At 41.9% G+C, this 26601-nt stretch overlaps 1 protein-coding gene across 3 annotated transcripts in view; it reads right to left on the bottom strand.

The window, feature by feature from the left end:
- The window catches only part of CPLX1 (complexin 1), a 461866-nt gene that overhangs the window by 81813 nt on the left and 353452 nt on the right, over positions 1-26601 (bottom strand). For all 3 annotated transcript variants that reach the window (XM_033918021.1, XM_033918011.1, XM_033918031.1), the window contains one exon: positions 14587-14762. In XM_033918021.1, coding sequence (XP_033773912.1) covers positions 14587-14762 — 176 coding nt within the window. The remainder of the gene's footprint in view (positions 1-14586; positions 14763-26601) is intronic.

Here is a 26601-nt window from a genome sequence, read left to right as displayed (position 1 = left end):
CAGAAGCATCGCGCTGACCAGCATTCCACTCCCTGACATCAATTCTGACGTAGGAGAGGAAGTTCCGGGCCAACAAGGCATTTCTCCTCATTCCATCCAGCCTGAGCCCCATCTCTCCTTGATCCAGCATTTCCCTTCTGTGTCTGTCAGAATTACCATTCCACCTATTTTCCAGCATCACCCTTCTTTGTGTCCATCTCACCTATATCCCTATCTCACCACTTTTTCAGAATCTTCATTTGTCTCTGTTCTTGTCTTTACCCCATGTTCACCATTTGCCCTTTCAATGTCTTTATCTCCCCCCCACACACACACACACTTTTTCAGCATTACTTCTATGTCTCTATTTCACCTCCTCTTCATGTCCCCTCTGTATCTCTATCCTTATTCAGTAGGTCCTGCTTACTCTTTCTCTTCTTTGTGTCACTATCTCCATTTTCAGCTTTCCCCCCTTTTCCTTTGTTAATGTACCCTGTAACCAGAATCTTTCCACCCTCCCTCCACTCCGGCCCAGCCCAGTATGAAATATTTTCTTTTGTTTCCCTCCCCTCTCTCTTTCTCTCTCTCTTCTGCTCCCTCACCCACGAGTCCTGCATCTGGCCCTCTCCCTTCTACCTGCACCTGGCAAAACCCCCCTACTCCGCGGCTCTCTTAAGCAACTCGTCAGCAGCGGTGATCAAGACAAGCTGCCGACATCGAGGCCTTCCCTCTACGAGTCCCGCCTTTGTGGAAAAAGGAAGTTGAAACAAGCGGGACTCGTCAGAAGCTTGTTTCGATCGCTGCTGCTGAGTTGCCGAAGAGAGCCGCGGAGCAGGGGGTGTGGCCGGAAGCAGGTAGAAGAGAGAGGGCTGCTGGAAGAGGTAGAAGTTCCAGAGTATGACACCAACCCGGGCCAGGATGATTTCTTTTTCAGGCTGTTGCTGCTGACACCACCACGCCATCACGCCCCCCCCCCCCCCCGAAATGACAAAAACAGCCTAATGCCCGGCGTCGGCGTCTTGGATGTCGGGGAGAGGAAGGTTGATAGGCCCGGTAGATCGGGACGGCAACACGAGTCTATCACAGAGCCCGGGATGGGCTCTGCGATCGACTCACGTTGCCTTCCTGAGCTACCGGTCGATCGCGATCGACGCGTTGGGCACCCCTGGTCTAAATCATATCTCCCCTGTCTCTCCTTTCCTCTAGGGTATACATATTCAGGGCTTCCAGTCTCTCCTCATAAGTCTTCTGGTGCAAGCCTCCTATCTTTTTCTTCGTCCTCCTCTGGATCGCCTCAAGTCTTCTTATGTCCTTCGCCAGATATGGTCTCCAAAATTGAACACAATACTCCAAGTGGGGCCTTACCAACGACTTGTACAGGGGCATCAACACCTTCTTCCTTCTACTGACTACGCCTCTCTTTATACAGCCCAGCATCCTTCTGGCAGCAGCCACTGCCTTGTCACACTGTTTTTTCACCTTTAGATCTTCGGACACTATCACCCCAAGGTCCCTCTCCCCGTCCGTGCATATCAGCTTCTATCCTCCCAGCATATACAGTTCCTTCCTATTATTAATCCCCAAATGCATTACTCTGCATTTCTTTGCATTGAATTTTAGTTGCCAGGCATTAGACCATTCCTCTAACTTTTGCAGATCCTTTTTCATATTTTCCACTCCCTCTTCAGTGTCTACTCTGTTACAAATCTTGGTATCATCTGCAAAAAGGCACACTTTTCCTTCTAACCCTTCAGCAATGTCACTCACAAACATATTGAACAGGATTGGCCCAAGCACTGATCCCTGAGGGACTCCAATACTTACCTTTCCTTCCTTCGAGCGACTTCCATTAACCACCACCCTCTGGTGTCTATCTGACAGCCAGTTTCTGACCCAGTTCACCACTTTGGGTCCTAACTTCAGCACTTCAAGTTTGTTCAACAGCCTCCTATGAGGAACTGTATCAAAGGCTTTGCTGAAATCCAAGTAAATTACATCTAGCATATGTCCTCGATCCAGCTCTCTGGTCACCCAATCAAAAAATTCAATCAGGTTCGTTTGGCATGATTTACCTTTTGTAAAGCCATGTTGCCTCGGATCCTGTAACCCATTAGATTCAAGGATGTACACTATCCTTTCTTTCAGCAAAACTTCCATTATTTTTCCAACAACTGAAGTGAGGCTCACCGGCCTGTAGTTTCCTGCTTCATTCCTGTGACCACTTTTATGAATAGGGACCACATCCGCTCTCCTCCAATCCCCAGGAATCACTCCCGTCTCCAGAGATTTGTCTCTCTGAGCTCCCTTAGTATCCTGGGATGGATCCCGTCTGGTCCCATCGCTTTGTCGCTTTGTTTTTCAAGTTGCTCATAAACACCCTCCTCCGTGAACGGCGCAGAATCTACTCCATTTTCTCGTGTAACTTTGCTAGACAATCTCGGTCCTTCTCCAGGATTTTCTTCTGTGAACACAGAACAGAAGTATTTGTTTAGCACATTCGCTTTCTCCTCATCACTTTCCACATATTGGTTCCCAGCATCTTTTAGCCTAGCAATTCCATTTTTCATCTTCCTCCTTTCACTAATATATCTGAAAAAATTTTTGTCTCCCTGTTTACATTTTTAGCCATTTGTTCTTCCGCCTTTACAATCACTGCCAAGCAGTGTTTAAAGTTTTTTTCAATTTATAGTAATTTTTCTCTGTCTCTTGTTTCCAATGTAAGCACACAAGTAGATATGGTATTATATGCTTCATGTACTGTGACGCTCATTGATATTCTACTATTGTTCTTTGTTTCATGTAAATTTTTGAAAACTCAATAAAATTTCATGGGAAAAAAAAAATTCCCACTAATCTCATAAAGTAAGGCAGTTCTCTATCTTTTAATTATTAAATAATCTTGCCAAAAGAGGGATTAAAAAGGATATAAACTTTTTGTAAAACAGTCCCATGAGACCATCCATTCCTGGGGATTTGCCTAACTTAATACGTTGTATTACTCCTTGTATCTCATCCTCGATGTCTTCATCCAATCCTTGAGTCTCTAATTCTTGAATCTTATTTAGTTCTAATTGGGACAAATATTGTGGCAGATGTGATACAAATGGGATATAAATGGAGACTGAGAGTTGTATTAGTAACAATGACTGTTTAAGAAACCATCTGCTACTAAAAGGGGATCATAATATTGAATAACAACTTGTTTTTTAAAAAGGGGAACTAAAGTTCAGAAAGATAACTCGCAGCTGACGAGCCAGATTTAGTCAAAACAGGATATGGATGACTTAATCGAGAGAAGGGGGGAAAAGCAGGATGTGCATAAATGGTTTGTGACATGCTCATGTTTGAGCACATACACAAACCGGATTCTGACCATAATTTGAGCAATAAAAAGACAGGCAGAACTCAGTGGAATCGGGACTTCTCCACTGCTGAAGAGCCGTGTGATGCTGAGACGAGATGAATGCGCTGCCTCTGATGTTCGCTGGTCCCCCGACAACGGAGTGATGATACAATATATGGTAACAAATTATTGATTCCTTACTTCATGATTTCATTATTATAAAATTGTATGAATAAACCTATATTATGCTTTCAGTCCTCTGTGTATGCTATTAATTTTCCCAGTCAGAGAGCTGGTGAGGGGAAGGGAAAGTTGGATATATCATTACCCTAAGAATAATAGCATTACAGCAGAGAAGCTTCTTTACCCTGATATTCTGATGTGTATAATTTCTTATAAAATTCCACAAAAATTAAAAACTGTGAAGAAAAAATTCAACTACAATCAGGTAGACTGGATCAAGTAGAGGAAACAGTCTCAGAATTAAAAGTTGCATCTAACTTTCAGATGAAAGACAAAAATTTACTAATCAGGAAAACTGAAAATTTAGAAAATGTTAATAGAAATTTGAACTTGAGACTTCTTAATTTTCATGTATCTAGAATACAATCTCCTAGAGAACTTTTTCATTCTTTTCTGACTTCAGTATTAAAATTTTCAGAGACAAATATGCCTCCGCTGCAAAAATTGTACTATCTTAACATCTTGAAAGAGGAAAAAGATAAGTCACCTACGCATCGTGGAGAATTAGATCTCACTGGGATGTTGGAATCCTCACAGATTGAAATTTCAGTGCGAGCTACTTTGCTTGTGACCTTTGTTTTCTTGCAAGATAAAGAAGCTGCTCTTCATCTTTTTTACAGAACTGAAAATGTTGAATTTTATGATCACAAGATTGCTATTTTCCCTGATGTTTCAAAGTGGATGCAGGCTAGACGTAAGAAATTTCTGACGTTTCATCAGTCAGTTTTGGGTTTGGGAGCAACCTATCAGCTTAGATTTCCTTGTAAATGTTGTATTACTTATCAGGCGAACAAATATATCTTCTATGAACCAGAACAATTGCAAATTTTTCTGAAAGGAAAGGCTGCCATTAAGGCTCCAGACCCCTCTGTAATTTCTACTACTCAGGCCTAAATGTAAATAACCAAAAGAACCCTGTAATTATGTGTTAATATGTCCGTGAATGATTTCTTAAAGTCAACTTCCTTTGACTGGGTATGGCTTCATCTCTCCTAAATTTGGACTATGATCATTGTATTAGTAATAGAAGTGTTTTACTCCTCTTCTTGTGTTTTGATAATAATTTCTTTAATGTACATTTAATTTCTTTTATCAAAGTGTTTTTGTTCTTTGATGTGAAAATGAATAAATAATAATAATAAAAAAATTTCCACAAAACTATCATGAATATCTTTCTCTTTTGTCAGGAGATCTCCATGTTCAGATCGTATAGTCAAATTACCTTGTAATTGTTGTACTTTAAGACAGTGTACTAACGATTTCCCTGCCCAATTCCCATTCTCATAATGTTTAAGTCTATGGCAGTTTAAATTAAATTGTTTGGTTTTATCCTCCATTTTTCCCAGGGTCATACGAATCTCTTTTATTTGAGTTCTAAGCTGCTCCCCACCCAATCCCTTCTTATGTTGAATTACTAATTCCATTAATTTTTCTCTCAATTTTTTTCCTCCCTTTCCTGAATCTTTTTCTTATGAGAGGCTATAGAAATCAGCTCTCCTGTTAAAACAGTTTTTTTAAAACTCCCAAATTGTGATGGGTGAGTAAAGATCTTTTAATAACGTATCATTTAGTTTCCAATACCGCATCCCTACCTTAGGATGTCCCCAGATTCATTTCCAAACATCAGAGTCGAAGAAAGTTAACTTTAACCCTGATTCTCTACTTCTTTTTCTATTATCTACCTCATTACATCTTCTTATCTTTATTATTTCTAGAAAATTTTAAATAAATTTATTATTATCATCATCTATTCTTCTCATTATTGTTATTAACAATTTTTATTCCATTTGTCTTTGTAGCCTCTTTTTTTGATCCACTCTATGCCATCTCTGTCTTGTCGGTCCTGTTATTGAGGGATGTGATGGTTCCGTTTGCTGTTTTTCTCCCTCATTAGTCCAAAGTTTGGCCTGTACAAGTAGCTGTTGGGCCTCGAAAGCTGATGTAACTTTATGTTGCTTGCCGTCTAGCATAAAAGAAATCCCAAATGGGTAATGCCATTTATAACGAATATTATTTTGTTGCAGACATCTGGTTACTTCACGGCAATCTCAATGACATTTCAAAGTCGCTGAAGAAATATCTGCAAACAGTTCGACTTTTATATTATGTCACATCAGATGGCCAATTTTCCATGCTGCTTGTAACTCTCTCTCTCTTTCTGTGAGTGTCTTAAAAAGCACACTATTATTGCGAGGACCCAGAGCTCGGTGAATCCGTTCAAATTCTATAATTGGCAGTTCTGCTTCCAGATTTTCTGTTTATAAAAACTTATGGCATAGGGACTGTATAAAAGCCATTGGGTCTTTGAGATCTTCTGATTCAGGGATTCCGCGAAATCTCAAGTTATTTCACCTTGCCTGTTTTCTCCATCTTCAACTTTAAGAAGTAGTTCCTCTATTGATATATCTATTTGTTTACAGTGTTGTTTAATTTTGGATATCTCCTGGTCACGTGAAATAATCCATTTTTCAAAATCCTGGAGACTCTGACTCATATCGTCCATTTTTTATGTAAGCCATCAATATTCACTTTAATATCTGAAATGAATACTGCTAATGATAATTTGATATCAGTCATTCAATATTGTAAATCTCCTTTACTGGCTAATACTAAGGGCTCCTTTTACAAAGGCGCGCTAGGGCCTTAACGTGCAGAATAGCGCGCGATAAAATGCCGTGTGCGCTAGCCACTACCACCTCCTTTTGAGCAGGTGGTAGATTTTTGGCTAGCGCGCACTAATCCAGTGTGTGCGGTAAAACCCGTAGCACACCTTCGTAAAAGGAGCCCTAAGTCTACTGGGGGAGATTCTAAAGTCTCTATTGCTTCTTTTCCCAGTATGTTTAACGCTGCTTCTTCCTGTGTTGGATTTTGTTTTATAACTGATGTTTCTACTGCATCGTCTGCGTGATAAGCAAACATATTGAGATCAGGTCTAGTTTTATTATTAGCCATACTCCAAGGTTATTTCAATCCAAATATCTAAGTAATCCAAAAGATTTTACAGTATGGCTAAGTCCAAAATCTTTTTTAAGTTAGACCAATTTCATTAATTTTTTCCCCCTTTTTCCCAATTCAGGTTATCAAAATCTTCAAGGGTAGTCGAATTAAGGATTCTGTTATTTTATTTCATCAAGTCTATTCATTAAACCAGGGGTGCCCAACACGTCAATCGCGATCGACCAGTAGCTCTGGAAGGCAACGTGAGTCGATCGCAGAGCCCATCCCGGCCTCCGTGATAGACTCGTGTTGCCGTCCTGATCTACCGGGCCGATCAGCCTTCCTCTCCAGTGTTCTCTCTAGGGCCTTTTAGCTGGGCGGTCCGCCCAGCTGTCATCTGCTGCTGCTGCCGCCGCTGCTGAACATTAAAAAAAACCGGCTTGGAGATTTCAGCCCGTAGCGAACTTATGCTCCGTGGCTCTAACGTGTGCGTGCCGGCTTCCCTTCTCTTCCCTCCGAAACCGTAAGTTATGTCCGGGGGAGTGGGGGGGGAGAAGGGAAGCCGGCACGCACATGTTGAGAGCCCTGAAGCAAGCGTTCGCTATGGGCTAAGGCGGGAGACAGGTTAGTGAAGCATTTGCTCTTCTTGCTGCCAGGTCCTGCCTACTTTCTGTTTCCGCGAAGGCAGGACCCGACAGCACTTCCCCCAATAGGTCATTCGCGATCTTGGGCCAATCAGCCTTCCTCTCCCCGATGGCAGAATTGACATCGGAGAAAGGAATGCTGGTCGGTTGAAGCAGGGAGAGTTTGGGGCGGCGTCGGCTTTCGGGCCTGTTATTGGTGGCGGTTTGGGGCCTGTTATTGGTGGCGGTTTGGGTCCTGGTCCCCGATGGCAGTGGCTTGGGGGAGGGCAGGGAGAAAGAAAGAAAAAGGGCAGGCAGGGAGACAGAAGGAAAGAAGAGAAACAGGAAAAAAAAGGGAGGCAGAGAGAAAGAAAGGGCAGGGAGAGAGGAAGGAAAAGTTGGGGGAGGGAACGAGGTCTGGAGGAGAGGAAGCATACAGGCTAAAAGAAGGGAAGAAAGATTGGATGCACAGTCAGAAGAAGAAAGTGCAACCAGAGACTCATGAAATCACCAGACAAGGTAGGAAAAATGATTTTATTTTAAATTTAGTGATCAAAATGTGTCTGAATTTATATCTGCTGTCTATATTTTACACTAAGGTCCCCTTTTACTAAACCACAATAGAGTTTTTTAGCGCAGGGAGCCTATGAGCGTCGAGAGCAGCGCTGGGCATTCAGCGCAGCTCCCTGCGCTCTAAAAACTTCTATCGTGGTTTAGTAAAAAGGGAGGGGGGTATATTTGTCTATTTTTGTATGGTGGTTACTGAAGTGATAGTGCATAGAGTCATCTGCTTTGACCTCTTTGAAAAACCCTGGAATAGGAATGATAATTAACATTTTCTTTGCATACAGTGTGCGTTGTGTTTTTTTTAAATTTTATTGTTGGTAGATCATTTTGACTTGGTAATTTTAAAAGTAGCTCGCAAGCCCAAAAAGTGTGGGCACCCCTGCATTAAACAGTCTCCTAATACTTTCCTTAGTTCTAACAAACAAAAAAAAGGGGGCTCTTCCTGTCTCGGCTTTTACCATTTACAGTTAGATACAAAGTCTCAAACCTTCAAGCCTCCAGATCTCGGCAATTCTCCCAGCCTCAATCAACACACGTAGGGCCTCCTCTCCACTTCTGCCAAAGGACCATCGGGGGGCTCAGCCAATAATCCGCAACCTCAATTCACCTCTGACACAGCTGCTTACTGCTTCAAAGCAGTTCCCCAGGCTTTCAGTCCCTTCTGGAGCTTATACTTGGGATCCAGGCCACTGCTGCACCTCTGTGCTCCTCTTTCGCCTCCTCTACGCCTCTCCTTCCCTCTGCAGTAAGCCATTAGGGCTTAAGCATGTCTCCTCTCCTGCACTCCTCCGGCAAAGTCCATCAATCTCCGCCAGGGGGAGCACTCCAAAGCCCGCTCACTTGCAGCGGGGCGCCACTGAGAAAGTCCTGCCACACTCCGGGGCTACTACTAGCCCTTCTCCAGACCACTCATACGTGACCCCGCTGCTCCCAAGTCTCAGGCCATGCTTCTGCTCCTGCGCTCTTCCTGCCCTGGCAAAGCCCGCTGAACTCTGTCAACGGGGAGACAAGCCCCCCTCCACAGCTCATAGATCGCGGCAAAAACGCTGAAGAAAAAAGAAAGCTCCGCTTCCCTCTGGAACAGGCAGCAACCACAAATTCAGTGCTTAATGAGGTAAATAGCCAGCTTTCTCCCCTTCAGTGTGGTGATCAGGTCAGCTCACACACTATTCAGCCATTTACTTCTGCCCGCACCTCAGAACATCTTGGAAAAGCAGAATTCTTAATGTTAAATAAGGGTGTGGTGCATCAAGCAACACACCCTTAGGCAGCTCACCTGTTGCACCAACTATGTAAACCATCTCACTATTCTCTACATTTCTGGATGCTATATGCACAATGAAAATTCAAACCAGTTTGGAGCAGGAAGTCAAATGTCTCTCATTCTTGCTTAGCACCACAGTCCACTAAGCTGAATTTTTTTAGGTCTTTGCAGTCTTGAAGGCTGGCACATTCTTTCATTATCTTTAGAGTATCCGTTCATAGAGGAATTTCTGTTTAAGATACAGAGCAGGACTGCTCAACTGACCTCCCATTAGGAATCTTTTTGTCAGAGTCAAAAACAGACCTTCATTTGAATAACTTTCCTTCCCAGGTGTGTGTTTAATTTATTGCCATGGTCCTTTCTGCCATAAAATCAGGTGAATTGCCCCTGGTAAGTTGATTGGTTCTTTGTTAGAAAATGTTTGGGTTTTTTTTTTAGAAAAAATGATTTTATTTTCAATTTAGGGCTCCTTTTACTAAGGTGTGCTAGCATTTTTAGCGCACACTCAAGATTAGCGCGTGCAAACCATGCACTAAATGAAAAATACTAACGCAAGCTCTATGGAGGCTAAAACCTCTAGCGCATCTTAATAAAAGGAGCCCTTAGTGATCAAAATGTGTCAGGTTTTTTTTATTTATTTCCAATTCTTTATTCGTTTTAAAAGCCATCACAAAGTGCAACAGATTTACCAACAATTGGTACAAAAAACAGCATTCATTACAATCAAATAATAAGATAATTATATATCCCCCCTCCCTCCCACCCACCCTTCCTGGATGTGCATAACACTCATTCAGAAATCAAAGGTTATAATTAATGATCAATTCGTACAAAATTTTGTTAACAGATTCCAAGTCTCTTTGAATTTATTATAATGTCCCAATTGTAATGAGTTCATACGTTCAAACTTATAAAATTGGCATAAAGTTTCCCACCAAAAATTATAATTTATTCTCTCCCACTTTTTCCAGTTTTTCGTGATTAGCTGCATAGCAACTCCTGTCATGATAAGTAGTAATCTATTTTTATTTGCATTGATTGGACTTTTGGGCATTAATAATGTTCCAAACAACACTGTCATATAACAATGACAGTGATATTTCCGATATCATATTGATTTGACCCCAAATTGACCTCCAAAATTTAAGTATCAAGGGACAATAGAATATATGATCCGGTGTCCCTATATCGAGATGAAAATGCCAGCATCTATTAGACTTTTACAAATGAACAGGAGTCCAGAAAATTCTATATAAAAGAAAAAACCAAGGGCTCCTTTTACTAAGGTGCGCTAGCGGTTTTAGCGCATGCTACAATGCTGCACGTGCTAAACGCTAATGCCTCCATAGAGCTTGCATTAGTATTTTTCATTTAGCGCATGGTTTGCGCACGCTAATCTTGAGCGCATGCTAAAAACGCTAGCGCATCTTAGTAAAAGGAGCCCCGAGTTTGTCTCATAGATGCTGACACCGTACATCTCATCCTACAAGTCCAAATCCGTGGCCATTGAGTAGCAGAAATCTGCTGCTTAAACTCAATGCTCCAAATGTTTCTTGTTCAAATATTCAGGTATTAATTCAGTGTTCTCCCCAGCGAGTTTTAGCCGGGCGTTCCGCCCAGCTAATTTAAGTGAGCACCTGGCTGTCATCTCGGCATTGTATCTCTGCCCGGACTTATTGCAGCGACATCGACCCGTGCACTTGTCAATGTGAGCCTCACTCCTTTATCCCGAGCAGAGAGTAAGTGCGGCTTTACTGGGAAGAGGAGGGGGTACTTCAACTACTTCCAACCTTGCGGGATTTCCGCAAACCTGTTCAGCGCACTTCTCTACTTCCAATTCGTCGCTGATATCGCCCACAACACGCCCCACTGCATTTCTTGTCTGATGACCCGCCCTCCTTTGACGTTAGTTCCTCAGCGGGAGAGAAATTGTGCCGTGGGTGAAGGGCTGCCGGAGAAGGAAAGTTGCGGGATTAGTGTTGAATAACCTTAAATATGATTTTGATGGAGGAGGGAAGGTTTGAGGGAAAGGTGGAGACATGCTAGAAGCTAGCAGACATAGGCAAACTACAACCTGCGGGCCAAATCCGGCCCGCGGCTGCAGGGAGGGACTAGCCAGTGTTGGCGCTCGTCAGCCAGTGAGTGAGGCCCGCAGAGACTCTGTGGGAAAGAGTGAGAAAGCGCAAGCGAGTGAAGTTAGTCTTCTGTGGCTTTGTCTGTCGGACCCTCTGACATCATGGGGCGGAGGGAGCGAGCGAGCGAGTGGTGCACAGCGCCCCTGTGCTGCTTTGACGAGTGGATCTGGATTGGGCTTCTCCAACTTTTTCATCATGACTCCTGACAACTGTGATTTCCTCTCTCCTGAGGCTGCTGGGGTGGATGTGAATGTGCTTCCTTTGCCGCCTCAACCATCGGTGTCCTTGGCCTGCCTCTTCTTCGGCGACAGGCTCTTGGCTGTTCAGGTCTTGACCTTCTCCTCCTGGCATCCGTTTCTCTGGTCTGCTTCCTGCTTTGGCCCATTGGGGAAGGTCCTGCTTTCAGCCGCCTCTTGTCACAGCCATCATAGGAAGATCTGGTAAGGATTAATGACAGGCCAACTTGCCAGTGACAACACTATTAATGACAGAGGCCAGCTTGCTGTTCTGACAACACTATTTTTATTGAGCTTGTTTTAATTTTTCTTTTATCTTTTATTTATTCTATTTGATTATAATTCATATATTCATCTTGTTACTATTTATTTTTTGTAATTATCTCTAACTTTCCTATCTCCAATGGAGTTCCTTTCCTAATTTATCTGTATTTTATTGTAAACCACTTAGAGCTGTAATATGCTTAAGCGGTGTATTAAATGTTAATAAAACATAAACATGGGCTGCATGCTGAGCGCCGAGGACAAGGCGGCCGAGGTGAGGAGCAAGATCAACCGGAGCCTGCACGAGGATGGCGAGAAGGCAAACTACGAGGTCAAGCTCCTACTGCTGGGTAAGAGACGTCTGCCTTGGCGCTCTCAAAGACTTCTCCCTCCCTCCCCTCCTTCATGAGGGCAATGCCAATGCTCTCTTCTGCTGCCAAAGGTGACACAGAAAATAAGGCTATGCAGCCTTTCGCTCAGTCACTGCAGCACCAGAAAGTTTGCCAGAGCCCCCGACTCGCCCCTTCCTTCTGACCCTGGCTGGGTTTAAAAAAATAGGTTTGGACAAACTCCTTGAGGAACAGTCCACAAACTTTTGTAAAACAGAATGGAATCTTGCCCTCCCCCTTGTTACCCTGCACCCCCCCCAGATGCCCCGGTCGCCCGGCCCCTCTGTCAAATTTAAGAACCCATTGTGGCCCACGAGTCAAAAAGTTTGCCGACCCCTAAGCTAGATGAAGAGAGAATAAGAGATGGCAAGGTTCCTGGGGAGAATCCAGTTTAAATGTGCTTGTGTTATTTTCAAAATTCTTTATGGCATTTTCACTCCTCTAGTTCTGCTATCCTGGAATCTTTATAGATTCTCTTTCACAAGGGGTGACCAACAACTCAAATTATACTGTCTGTCAGCCCTAGCATTGCTAGCAATCAGCAGTTTTGGTTGCCCTAACCAATGTCAGCAAAGGCCTATGGGAAATTATATCAATCTGACTCTGGAATGTTGATGCAGAATTCTGTGCTCCTGCACAGAATTCACATACATTAATCATCCAGCCAGACTGGATTGTTTATCAAGAAGATAGGCTGCTTGAATGGGACAAAGAAGTCAGAGACTAATCCCATCTACCATGCCTGCAAGTATCACACCCTTCTTATCAATTAAACTAACCATTGTTTCAAACAGTTTACAAATTCTAAACAGAAAAATACTGGGATTCCAAGCTATAAAAGCCTCCTCTCTGCAACACACAAGAATCTATCTCTTTTTCTATTTATCTCTCTATCCCTTCTCTCTGTCTCGGGAACCCGAATGTCCTGGTCAGAGAGAGCCCTAAGCCAGCTGGAAGCTAAAGACTCACTGCATGGGCTTTGCACTCCCCAGTTATGTCTAACATCAGCTCTAGCAGGATACATATTTTAAATCTGATATATTCTAATTACAAGATAGAAATAAAAATTTTTTTTCTACCTTTTATCGTCTCTGGTTTCTGCTTTCATCGTCTTTTCACTCTCTTCCATCCAGCGTCTGCCCTCTGCCTCTTCCATCCACTGTCTGCCCTCTACCCCTCCTCCTCCCATATGGTATCTGCGTTCTTTCTATGCCCCTCTCTCCTACACCAGATTTAGCATCTTTGTCCCTCTTTCCTTATTTTTCATCTGACCCCCCTTCCCAGCATCAATCTCTCTCTACCTTGTCATTCCTCTGTCTCTCCCCTTTCCCTTATCTGATCTCTCCATTCCATCCTGACTCCTTCCCCTCCTCTAATCTCCCTGCCAGCTGTTTCCTTCCAATGTTCCTCCTCCCCTGTCCAGCAGTACCTTCTCCCTTTCTTCCTCCCCTTATCCAACAGTAACTCTCTTCCCTTCCCCTTCTCCCCTGTCAGCAGTATCCCCTTCCCCTCCCTTGTCCAGGAGTACCCCTTCTCCCTTTCCTCCTCCCCTTATCCAACAGTAATTCTCATCCCTTCCCTTTCCCTTCTCCCCTGTCAGCAGTAGCCCCTTCCCCTCCCTTGTCCAGGAGTACCCCTTCTCCTTTTCCTCCTCCTGTTATCCAACAGTAATTCTCTTCCCTTCCCTTTCCCTTCTCCCCTGTCAGCAGTATCCCCTTCCCCTCCCTTGTCCAGGAGTACCCCTTCTCCCTTTCTTCCTCCCCTTATCCAACAGTAATTCTTGTCCCTTCCCTTTCCCTTCTCCCCTGTCAGCAGCAGCCCCTTCCCCTCCCTTGTCCAGGAGTACCCCTTCTCCCTTCCTTCCTTCCCTCTCCTGCAAATATTTCCTCTATGTAGGCTAGCGGCAGATCTGTATGCTTTTAACTTCGGCACACAACTGCCCCTAAGCAGTATTTTAGCGCGGTTTCATGAGGCAGCCTCGGGGCCTTTGGTAGGCTGGCCCGCTTCGATGATGCGATGTGGGCCGGCCTACCAAAGGCCCCAAAGCTGCCTCATGAAACCACGCTAAAATACTGCCTAGGGGCAGCTGTGTGCCAAAGTTAAAAGCACACAGACCTGCCGCTGCTTTTCTGGGGGTGCGGAGACATACGCGGCAGGAGTTGGTGGTGGCAGGCAGGAGTGCCGGCATAACGACGGCAACAGGAAGTTGCACGTCAGCTGACGCCGGCACCTTTTGCTGCGGCGGAGTCCTGAATCCTTTGCGGACCGGCAAGATTTTTATGCGGACCGACACCGGTCCGCGGACCGGCGGTTGAAGAACTGTGCAATAGACTACAATAGATTAACACAGATCAAGCAATATTTGCTCATTAGTGCCTATTTTCTTGATAAAGTTAACAGATTGCAAATGATAGGATTATTGTTAAAATACAGAATAAATCTAAATTTAAATCTACATGAAGTTCATGGTGAATGTTTAAAAGATTTGGCATTTTAAATTAATATGGACTAAGATTTCTTGACTGAACTTTGATGAATGGTACAGATAGTTGATACAACTAAATAGGATGATGTGTAAAATTAGCTGATCAGATTGTTACACCTACCTTGTCCCGAATACCCTGCCTTATGACTTCTCTTTCAGCTTCCATTTTTGCATACTTTGCTTTTCTTTCCTCCTCTTGCTGTCTAAGGGCTTCCTGTTGTTCTTCTGCCTTCTTCTGGGCATCGGGGTCTTTCTCTTCATCTCCACCAAGCATTTTTCCCATGTCTTTGGTTGCTCCTATAAGCATTTAAGTATTTATATATTATTTTAGGACAAGATTAGAATGTACTTTTGATGAGACTGGCAACTCCCAATCAATAACTCAGTACAACTGACCTGCAAGAAAGATTCTATGAAAAGGCCATTGTTGTCTGTACCAAACTGATAGCATTAATTGACATAATGATAGTAATAATTTCTACTACTACTAATTATTTCTATAGTGCTACTAGATGTATGCAATGCTGTACAGAGTCATGAAGGAGACAGTCCCTGCAAGAAGAAGCTTACAATCTAAACAGGCAAGACAGACAAACAAGATGCCATGGATACAGATAAGGGAAATGGTTAATCTGCTGGCTAAGGCAGGTGGGGGAGTATAGTTGAAGGCTATATCAAAAAGATGGGGGTTTCAGTTTGGCTTACACAAGGGAAGGGTCATGGCGGATAAACTCAGGTAGTTTATTCCAGCTAGTTGAAAGCAACAAAGTCTGAAACTGGCAGTGGAAGAAAAGCTGATCTGAGGAACGGAGTTCTCTGGGAGATGTATAAGGAAAGAGACAAGAGGAGAGATATTGAGGGGGAAAATATTGAACATACTTGTAGGTTAGTAATAGGAGTTTGAACTGTATGTGATAGCAGATAAGGAACCAGTGAAGTATTTCTAGTATCATACCTGGGTTGAAAATTAAACTCTGTTCATGGTTTCTCCATGCTAAAATTTAGTAAAACAGGCAGGTCTTTAATTGGTTTAGATCTTTTTTGACTCATTGACAATTTCAGATTTCTAATGGAGCAGGCTAAAGGATTTGTAATCCCAACTAAAATGTACAAAAATGCACAAGATTCGATGCTCACAGCAGCATGAACACAGACTGTTTTCTCTGCCAACAGCTGCTGTGAGCATTGAATGTTGCTGTGCGTTTTTGTACATTTTAGCTGGGATTACAAATCCTTTAGCCTTCCAACTTTTAATACCATACATACCCCTGAAGAGATTTTTTTTTTGGAGGAGTCCATCTGGGATCTTTTTCTTTTGCATGAATAATTAATAGGAAAGACCTTAAGTGCCTGGGCCAATGAGCATCTTAGACCCCCCTCGGTGAATCCCAGGATGCACCAGGAAGGGAAAAGCCTGCCATTTTGTAGAGGGAATAGGCATCCCTTTGGCTGGCCATCATCAGAAAGGTACAGGGGTTGTTGGGGGAACCGGCGGTGGGAGGAAGTGGGCCTCCCTCTTGCCAGGAATGTTGGGGGGACGGAGGCTTTCAGGGCCCAATGGCAGGAGGCAATGGGCATCCCCCCTTCCATGGGTATCAGGGGGAAATCCTTACAGCTGGGGGTGTCAGGGGGGATTGGGACTCCAGCAGCAGTAGGGAGTGGATATCCCTCCTGCTGTCCTTCAATTCAGGGGGGGTTGTTGTTTTTTTAATTTGCAGGGGGTGGGGACTAATCAGCGCTCAGGCACTAACCGGAAAGTAAGTCTGCAATAGCTCAGACCACGTCAGAAAATGTTGACTGCAAATGTAGCACAAAGTTAGGGAATCACCCGGCGAAGATAGAGAATCGCCCTGAGTGTTCCTTTTACTACCATTTTAATATTAAAGTCCTTGTTGTACTACTGAAGAGCTGCCTGTTTACAGCCTTCAATAACTAACTTCACGGAAACCCAATATGCTGTTATAATTAATATATATTTTATTAACAATCAATAACAGGTTACAAGAGCAAATCCTTACAGCATATGGAGCTGACAGATAGTATGCCTCATGCGCTTGAGTATACCTGGATGTCTGTCCTCCCTACATAATTACAAAGGCTGTCTCTTATACAATTCTTGATTATCTTAGGCCATGTTGGTACATATCATGTTGTTAGTTTTTATTGGTCACTTACAAACATCATTACATTTATCAGTTTATTAATTGGTTAAACATTATCTGTGTCATACTGTACGCATGTCCTGTTTACTAAAATCACTACCTATTCCCATCAAATGTCATTTTAATATCAACTCAACAATTTTGAGCAAAGGGTCTAGTAAGGCTCCGCCCATTACAGGATATTTCTTACAAATAATGTATTTTTATATTCTTGGTCAGGACATGTCCTCATCTTTATGTTCACTTCCCTGTTCTTATGGCACTACAGCAGATGTGGTACCAGTTGCGATGTGAAAGAATAAGTTTTATTTTAGCATAAGTTTCCCTTGACTTGCTGATTTCAGCAAGCATAGATTGTGCAAAGGCTGACAGCTTTAGTCAGGGCATTTTCAGCCATCTTAGGCCTTTAATAATGTTGGCCTATTATGTTAGGGGGTTTCAGGGGGGCTCTTTACCTCTAGTTTCATAGAGGATTTAAAATCTTCACCTATATATATACAGGACTCTAACTCTCTCAAGTTTCAAGTTTAATAAGATTTTTGATTGATCGCTTAATCATATTCCTAAGCGATGAACATAATAAAATTACAATATTTAGGGAACAATACAATACCTAACAATAATTAAGTCCAAGAGGACTATTAACAGACTTAACAAACCCATAAACACAAGGAAGGAAAGGGAAGTGAACTACAAAATATTTAAAAGAAAGCAGAACAATCAAGGAAAATACATAAGGCAGGTGAAACAGAAAATTTCCATAATATTATACAACAGAAATAGAATTAGCCAGAAAACTGGCTAATTAGTTATCAAAGGCATCTTTAAAAAGAAAAGTCTCCTCCCCTTCCCTTATCATTCCCCTCTTCGAAGCCTAAGAAAGGCTCAAAACTCCAAGGTCAGGGTGTTGGTGAAAGTCATGCTGATGTTGATCATGGAATACAAGCATAGGGCCCAAATACTCGAAAATTGAGCTTGATAAAGTATTAAAAGGACAAGTGACTAACCCAACCCAAGTTAAACTATATAGATAATCATTACAGTATGGCTCTATAATCATAAGAAATCAAATAATTATTACAATTAAGTAATCCCACAAAATCAAAAGCATATACTATAGGTAGGCAATGTATTTGATTAAGCATTCGAATATACCTTGCTTATATGGCTTCAACCTGTCATGAGTGTACTATATCAAAAAGGGATAAAAGGATAAATTAACAAATTAGATTATTTCCATGCCTTTCCAAAATAGCTGGGATCAGTGCAGACTCGGTTAGGTCCAAACATTATCAGGTTATGCTCATAGGCCAAGGTGGAAGTTCAGGTAACCACATCAAATCTCATTATCATGGTCCGTAGTGCACTTCTTAGGATCAGAAGAGGTGATTGGGTTAAATTTGTAAGGTAGTATTACAGCTGCCATGGCATCATTATTGCATCTTCACTGCACTTCACCTCAGCTTTAGCAGCAAAAAAGGAGATGTAAAGAATCCAATTGAAATGGAAAATAATTAGGGTGCAATTACAGGAATCAAAACAGGACGAAAATGCATAAAAGTCACAATCAAGCAAAGCACATGAATCTTGCAATAGGCCTGTTGTTAGAAATAATTACAAACAAATTGCAAATCAACAGGTCCATGATTTGGGGGAGGCAAAAAGGAAGCTGTAGAAATTCAAGGTCAGAAAGGGCGTCCTGTCGTTAGTAGCAACAGTTAATAAATCTTTGCTGGTAAGTCTTTTTAGGGTTTCTAGGCACTCATCATATTCCTTCTCAGGCAGCAAGTTCCTTCCAATGGGGCTCATCCATCATCTGGATTTCATACGGATGGAAAATCCTCAGCGATGATATCTCAAATATCTTTAGTAACTAGCATCAGTCCATAGTTGTGCAAATAAGTCACTAATAGCAGAATTGCAACTATAATAACAAAAACCTTTCATCCAAAAGATTCACATGTAACAAACAGCGTCATCTGATATGGCAATTGTCTTATTGAAGCGAATCACAATCAACAAGGAATAAATATGTGATATATATATCGTTTAGTTTGTTTTGAGCAGTGCCTGAGTAATATTACTAACAGAATAGGTACAGCATTAAATATGCAAAAGAAAGCAGAAATTAAAATTTATATGCTTCAATTCAAATAATTTAAGTCCTAATATATTAGCTGAAGTATATCTGACAACCTAAAGGAATTATAGTTACAGTGGTATATGATGTAAAATATGTCAAAACTTAGCAAGGAATCTGATCCAAATAAAAAGAATGGCAATATTATAAATTTAAGCATATTAACAAGTGGAAGGGCATAATCAAAAAAACCGTCTAAGTCCCTTTTTGGCCTAAGGCCTTAAATGTTGAAAGCAGAAGCAGGGAAAGTGTCCATAACCAAAACAAATGTCCTTGTTTTGATAATGGCCTGCCTCTACATTCAGCTGTTTAAACGCCCAGCCAACCATTACGTCTACAAGTACACCTCCACGACGTCTACACTTATACCCCATAATGAACCAAAAAAACGCATAAGCCCAAAACGTCCAACATAAGGGCTTTTAGGCGAAGGAGCAGCCAGTCCTTCGCCTAAAAGCTGGATTTTGTAACTGTCAAAAACAACACTGGTTACAGAATCCACACCAACCCCCCCCCCCCCATACATACACAACATCGGGGCAGGAGGGAATCCAAGCCCCCCTGCCCCGGGCACCCGCGGCACCCCCCGACGACATCGGGGCAAGAGGGAGCCCAAGCCCTCTTGCCCCACGGCACCCCTGCGGGTCACGGCAGTTCGGGTAGGGGGTGATCGCATCGCGGTAGGAGAGATGAGGCATCTCTCCTGCCGCGATGGTTGCGGTGGGTGGATAGGTACCCGGCCCGCTAAACTGATCGCGCCAGCGGCCATCAGCTTAGCGGTCCCTTTTTCGGCACTTAGACCTGGTTTGACTTCGTCTAAGTCAAAAAGGTATAAGTGCCGACTAGGCAACCTGCCTATAGTTTTGGTTATACCTTCTGCACGCCTAGGTGTAGGTCGGCCCACCTCCTGCCCTTTCCCCTCCTCTAAATACGCCTTTTTTCTCTCTGTGCGTTTAGAGGCAGGGGAAAGGCCTAAGCTGGTTTTAGATACATCTAAAAACCAGCTTTGGTTATGGGTACTTGGACGATCAGGCTTTTTGATTATCCAAGTAGCCATTTAGGACACTTTTTAGACTTTTTTTTTAAAATTATGAACCCCATAGGATATATGGAAACATATGGAAGTGAAGATGATAAAAAACAAAAAAGTAAAATAAAATGTACAGGGAAGTCTAGCAAAGTCATGGGTATAAATGGTTGTTTGGCTCATAATATATTTCATTAAGAAAAACAAACAGAACAATACATATTGCTAAAAGCTAGACAAATGATTTTTCTAACAAGGAGTGAGCTGCATATAATGGGTTAACAGTATAGTGTATGTCTCTCTGTTGAAACACTCAAAAACTTAGCTTGGGAGAGGTTTTCCTCTTTTCATCTGCGACATAGGAAATGGAAAGCAAAAGGGTACTTTCACTTCAATACATGGTACAATATCAATTAATATTACTATTTGGGATAGTTATTATAGAGACATGAATAATGAAAAAACAAAAAGAAAATAGCTGCTGACAATTTCAAGTTAAAGAAATATATCACTACATCTTCCAGTGTCCCTAAACACAAAGACACATCAACCAGGAAGTAGCTATGTGTGTTTGTGTAACGGGGAAAAAAGAGGAAACTAATTTCTTAAACTTTGATCACAGACAAAGGAAAAGATTTGAGATCGTTGTGGTGAGTAGGGAAAAATAATTTTTCTTTCTTTATATTGGTAATTATAGTGAGAACTCATAAATGGAAATCCACTCATATTTCCAAAAAAACTGAATTTGACATATGACATAACAAAAATGATAATGACTCACTGTAACATGAAGGACTATAGCTCTGAAAAATGGACAAACATTATATAAGGGGGCCACCCGGGGAGCCACCCCTCTTGTTTATATTTTTAGAGTACTCATAAAAATCAATAGGTATTCTCTTAAAGTGCACTGTAAAAGTCTGCAGTTTTTCCTTTAGTAATGTTGGCGTATTATGTTAGGGGGTTTCAGGGGGGGCTCTTCACCTCTAGTTTCATAGAGGACTTAAAATCTTCACCTGTATATATACAGGACTCTCGCTCTCTCCTCCCCCTCCCTTATCACTACATTTGCATGGCAGAGTCAGAGACTGCTAGAAAGCTTAGAAAAGGCTGTTCTGATATTCAGACATTAAAATTACTGGCAGGCTATACCAGCTGGAACCAATTTAGCCACCATGTTAAGGGCACGGTAACTTTTGAGAATCCTCCCCTGAATCTTTTTTTTTTTAATTCTTTATTCATATTTACAACTCACAACAAGTTAATCGGAGATAAGAACATAAGCATTGCCTCTGCTGGTCCATCATGCCCAGCAATCTGCCACGCGGCAGCCCATCAGGTCCAGGACCTATATAGTATTCTTCTATCCCTTTTTCCTTCAGGAAATTATCTAATCCCTTCTTGAACCCCGATATCGTGCTCTGTCGTATCATACCCTCTGGAAGCTCATTCCAGGTGTCCACCACCCTTTGGGTGAAGAACTTCCTAGCATTGGTTAGAGAATCTGTCCCCTTTTAATTTTTCCGAGTGCCCTCTCGTTCCTGTAGTTTTTGAAAGTTTGAAGAATCTGTCCCTCTCTACTTTCTCTATGCCCTTCATGATCTTGTACGTCTCAATCATGTCCCCTCTAAGCCTCCGCTTTTCCAGTGAAAAGAGCCCCAGTTTCTCTAGTCTTTCAGCATACAAAAGGTTTTCCATACCTTTTATCAATTGTGTCGCTCTTTTCTGGACCCTCTCGAGTATCGCCATATCCTTCTTAAGGTATGGCGACCAATATTGGACGCAGTACTCCAGATGCGGGCGCAGCATCACCCGATACAATGGCAGGATAATCTCTTTCATTTTGGCTGTAATACCTTTCTTGATAATATCTAGCATTCTATTCGCTTTCTTTGAGGCCGCTGTGCACTGTACCGATGGCTTCATTGTCTTGTCCACCATTACCCCCCAAGTCCTTTTCTAGGGTACTCTCACCCATTTCCAGCCTTCCCATCGTATAGCTGTACTTCGGGTTTCTGTTTCCCACATGTAAGACTTTACATTTCTCTACATTGAATTTCATCTGCCATCTCGCCGCCCATTCTTCTACTTTGTTCAGGTCCCTTTGTAAATTTTCAGTCCTCTTTTGTCCCAACTCCACTAAATAGTTTGGTGTCGTCTGTGAATTTTATTACCTCGCACTTCGTCCCTGTTTCTAGATTGTTTATGAATACATTGAACAGCAGCAGTCTGAGCACCGACCCCTGTGGAACACCACTCGTGACCCTCCTCCAGTCAGAGTAGTGGCCCTTCACTCCTACCCTCTGCTTCCTACCCGCCAACCAATTTTTGATCCATCTATGTACGTCTCCTTCCACCCCCATGGCTCTTCAGTTTCTGTAATAGGCGTTCATGGGGTACCTTGTCAAAGGCTTTTTGGAAATCCAAGTATATCAAGTTTCAAGTTTTATTGAATATTTGATGAATCACCTATTACAAAATTTCTAGGCGATGTACATTAACAAAATAAAAGTATTCAAGAGGCTAAAATATAACAAATATTGACAAATTACACGTTACACTTTATATAAAACCTACATGAGGGGTAAGGAGTAGCATAAAGTTACACTGTGGGTTCGGAAAAAAAGGGAAAAAAGAGGATAGGTTTAACTATATCAGAACACAAGCTAAGCTGTCTTTAAAGGAAGTGAACGCTTTGAAATTCAAAAGACTCTTTAAGTAAGTAATTTAAAAAAGATAAAACAATAAGTTTCAAGCCTATATTAAAAAGCGTTTTTAGGTCAGTCAGAAGTAAAAGCGTCTTTAAATAAATAAGTTTTTAACAATTTTTTAAAAGTTGTGATATCCTGTTCCATTCTGATATACTGGGGAATTGCATTCCACCATTGTGGCCCCATTACTGTAAACATGTCAGCTCTTCGTGTACCTATGATTTTCAGTGACGGTACTGTTAACAGATTTTGTTCCGATGATCGTAATGGGCGTTGGGTTGTGTAAGGGATTAAAGATTTTGAAATAAATATGATGTCTATGGGGTCCCCTTTGTCCATTTGTTTGTTAATTCCTTTCATCAGTTTATTTCTTTCTAGATGCTCATCGATGCTGTCTTTTATCAGCGCTTCCGCCATCTTCCCCAGAACTGAAGTCAAACTTACCGGTCTGTAGTTCCCTGGGTCATCTCTTGATCCCTTTTTGAAGATGGGCGTAACATTTGCTATCTTCCAATCCTTCGGGATCACGCCTGTACTCAGGGATAGGTTACAAACCTGCTGTAGAAGTTCCGCTATTTCCTCCTTTAGTTCCTTCAAAACCATGAGGGGGGATTCCATCCGGGCCCAGAGATTTATCACTTTTTAATCTATCTATCTGCCTATGTACGTCTTCGAGGCTTACCTCCATTGATGTTAATTTTTCTACCTGGTCCCATGTGAAGATTTTTTCCGGTTCCAGCACGTTGGATGTGTCCTCCTTTGTAAATACTGATGAAAAGAACATGTTTAGTCTATCCGCCACCTCTTTTTTCTCCTTCACCACTCCTTTTCTATCTCTGTCATCCAGCGGTCCCACCTTCTCCCTAGCTGTTTCCCTTTAACATATCTGAAGAACGGTTTGAAATTTCCTGCTTCCTTGGCTAGCCTCTCTTCATATTCTCTTTTTGCTATTCTAACCACGCGGTGACATTCTTTTTGATAATTCCTGTGCTCTTTCCAGTTCTCCCCGGTTTTGTCCTTTTTCCATTTCCGGAATGAATGTTTCTTGTCTCCTATCGCTTTCTTCACTTCTTTGGTTAACCACGCCGGGTCTCTAGCTCGGTTCTTTTTGCATCCTTTTCTAAATCTGGGGATGTACAGATGTTGCGCTTTGCTCACCGTGTCCTTGAATAGTGACCAGGCTTGCTTTATAGTCTGAGATTTCTTTGAGTTGTTCCTAAGTTTCTTTCTTACCATTACTCTCATCGCTTCTTAGTTTCCTTTCTTGAAGTTTAAAGTTGTCGCTGCGGTTCTCTTCCCTTTCGATATTCCTACTTCAACTTTGAACTTGATCATGTTGTGATCGCTGTTTCCCAACGGTCCCACTACTTCCACTTCCTTTGCAGGTCCTCTTAGCCCATTGAGGATAAGGTCCAGAGTGGCATTTCCTCTCGTCGGTTCTCTGACAAGCTGCTCCATGAAGCAGTCCTGTATAGACTCCAGGAATCCGGTCTCTCTAGCACATTTCAAACTTCCAAGACTCCAGTCTATCCCGGGATAGTTGAAGTCTCCCATAACAATCGTGAAATGAAAGCCGATATGAGGCGAGAATGCAAAAGTGGTAACACGATTGTTATGGGAGACTTCAACTATCCCGGGATAGACTGGAGTCTTGGAAGTTTGAAATGTGCTAGAGAGACCGGATTGCCCAGGTGGACAATAGTACAGGCCCATCTTTATCTCGGGCCCATTTCTTCCTGGTATTATAACCCATAGTGATTCCAATTTGTTGATCGGCACCGCTGTGTCCACTCTGGTCGAGTACATGTTATCCTTTATGTATAGGGCTATTCCTCCTCCTTTCTGACCCGTCTTCGCGATAAAGTTTGTACCCTGGTAGTACTATGTCCCATTTGTTTTCTTCATTCCACCATGTTTCAGAGACTCCAATGATGTCTAGGTTCTCATTTTTGGCCATGATTTCTAATTCTCACATTTTGTTCCTTAGGCTCCTTGCATTAGTATACATGCAGTTTAAATCCTGGTGTTTTTTTGTTTTCTTTTTCTTTTCCTGTGTTACGTTCTTCTTATCATCCTCATCTCGAGCTGTCAGCTCATGTTTTTTTCCCATTGTGTCTTCCCCCTGTGCCACGTTCTTCTCATCATCCTCTTGGTCTGTAAGGTCTTTTATTTGCCCGTTGAATCTTCCCAGCATTTTTCCCTCTCAGTATCTTCTTGGGATACCTTTCTCCATATCATCGACACTTGGTCGACTGTCGGTTTTCCCCTTCTTCTTAGTTTAAAGCCTGTTCTATTCCTCTTCTGATGTTGTTTGCTAGAAGTCTTGTTCCCGCCGCGCTCAGGTGTAGTCCATCTCTCCTGAAGAGCTTGTTCTTGCCTCAAAACGTTGTCCAGTTCCTTACAAACATCACTTGAATTTCTATTACAATCATCTTAAATTAATGAAATGTATCCCCCCTCCCACCCTTACCATATCTTATGTAATCACGTATGTCATATAATATATTCTTTTCTACTAATCCAAACAATTAATATAAGATTAGAACCCCTCCTCACCCCCACCCTCTCAGTTACAATTGTATAATTAAGGGAAAAATGTTATTTACTCATTACAATAATCTGTTAATGGTCCCCAAACATTCTTGAATTTATTAAAATGTCTTTTCTATATGGCTAATATTCTTTCCATCTTATATATATGGCACAAAGAATTCCACCAGAAATTAAAGTTTAATCTACTCCAATTCTTCCAATTAAAAGTAATTTGTTGAATCGCAACTCCAGTCATAATCAGCAAAAGCTTATTATTTTTTGAGGATATTTGACTCTTTGCCCTCATTGACATGCCAAATAAAATAGTATCATATGATAGGGCCACCGGATTCTCGAATAAACTATTTATTTGGCCCCATATTGATTTCCAGAAATCCAAAATAAATGGACAATAGAATAATAGATGATCTAGACTTCTAGAGTCCCAGCTTCGAGACTGCAGTGCCAACAATTTATGTAAACGAACAGGGGTCCAAAATGCTCTATGTAACAAAAAAAACCAAGTTTGTCTCATAGATGCAGACACTGCACATCTCATCCTCCAAGACCAAATTCGTGGCCACTGTGAGATGCCGTAATTTGATGCTTGATCTCAATGCTCCAAATGTCCCGAAGACCAGTTTTTGTTTTTTTATTTATAAATCCAGATATTAATTTGTACCACTGTGCGGCCTGGTGTCCCAGGAAGTCCACCTGAAAGCATAAGAACTCTAAACTATATTGATTAGTGAGATTTTTCCATTCAGGGAACCCCGCCTGAATAGCCTGCTTCAGTTGCAACCATCTATAACTTTGTGAATTATTTATGTTGTAACTGTGAAAACTCAAGCAGATTACCATTAGAAATCACATACATCTTCTAATACACGTATTCCTGCAATCATTCAGTGCTTCCAGATGACTATATCCGCCAATTTGAATCTTGGAGTTCAGCCATATAGTTTGATTTGTTGATTTATTAATTGGAATAGGTGTTAAATTGCTCATATATCTTATTGTTTTCCATGTGTCTACAAGTAAACTATTTTCTTTATATAATCTAGGCATTTTGATACTAAGTACATGGCATAATCACAGAGGAAACATTCCAACCATAACCAATCCGGGATATTATCAACAGGCTCTGGGAGGATCCAATACATACCCTGGCGCATAATATAGGATTGATGATATCTATAGAAGTTTGGAAAATTTACCCTTCCCTCTGTAATCGGTTTTTGTAGAGATACTAAAGCAATTCTAGCCTTTTTACCCAGCCAAATAAATTTTGTTAGAATACAATTTAACTTTTTATAAAAGGACCCCTGAAAAAAAAACCGGTAACATACCCATTTGATAACAAATCACAGGCAAAATCATCATTTTAATAGTTTGGACCAGTGGCATACCTAGCACATGTGACACCCGGGGCCCATCATTTTTTGGCACCCCCCCATCTGTACGAAAAACATGATTTTTAGTAACAAACCACACGTCACACATGAGTACCTAGGAAAAGGCAGCATCTTACATACTGCAGTGAGCAGTACAACAGCAATACACT

Source organism: Geotrypetes seraphini, chromosome 1, assembly GCF_902459505.1.
Source record: "Geotrypetes seraphini chromosome 1, aGeoSer1.1, whole genome shotgun sequence".
NCBI classification, from domain to species: domain Eukaryota; kingdom Metazoa; phylum Chordata; class Amphibia; order Gymnophiona; family Dermophiidae; genus Geotrypetes; species Geotrypetes seraphini.
Note: the sequence above shows the minus strand (reverse complement) of the source record. Positions and strands in the feature narration are given on the sequence as shown.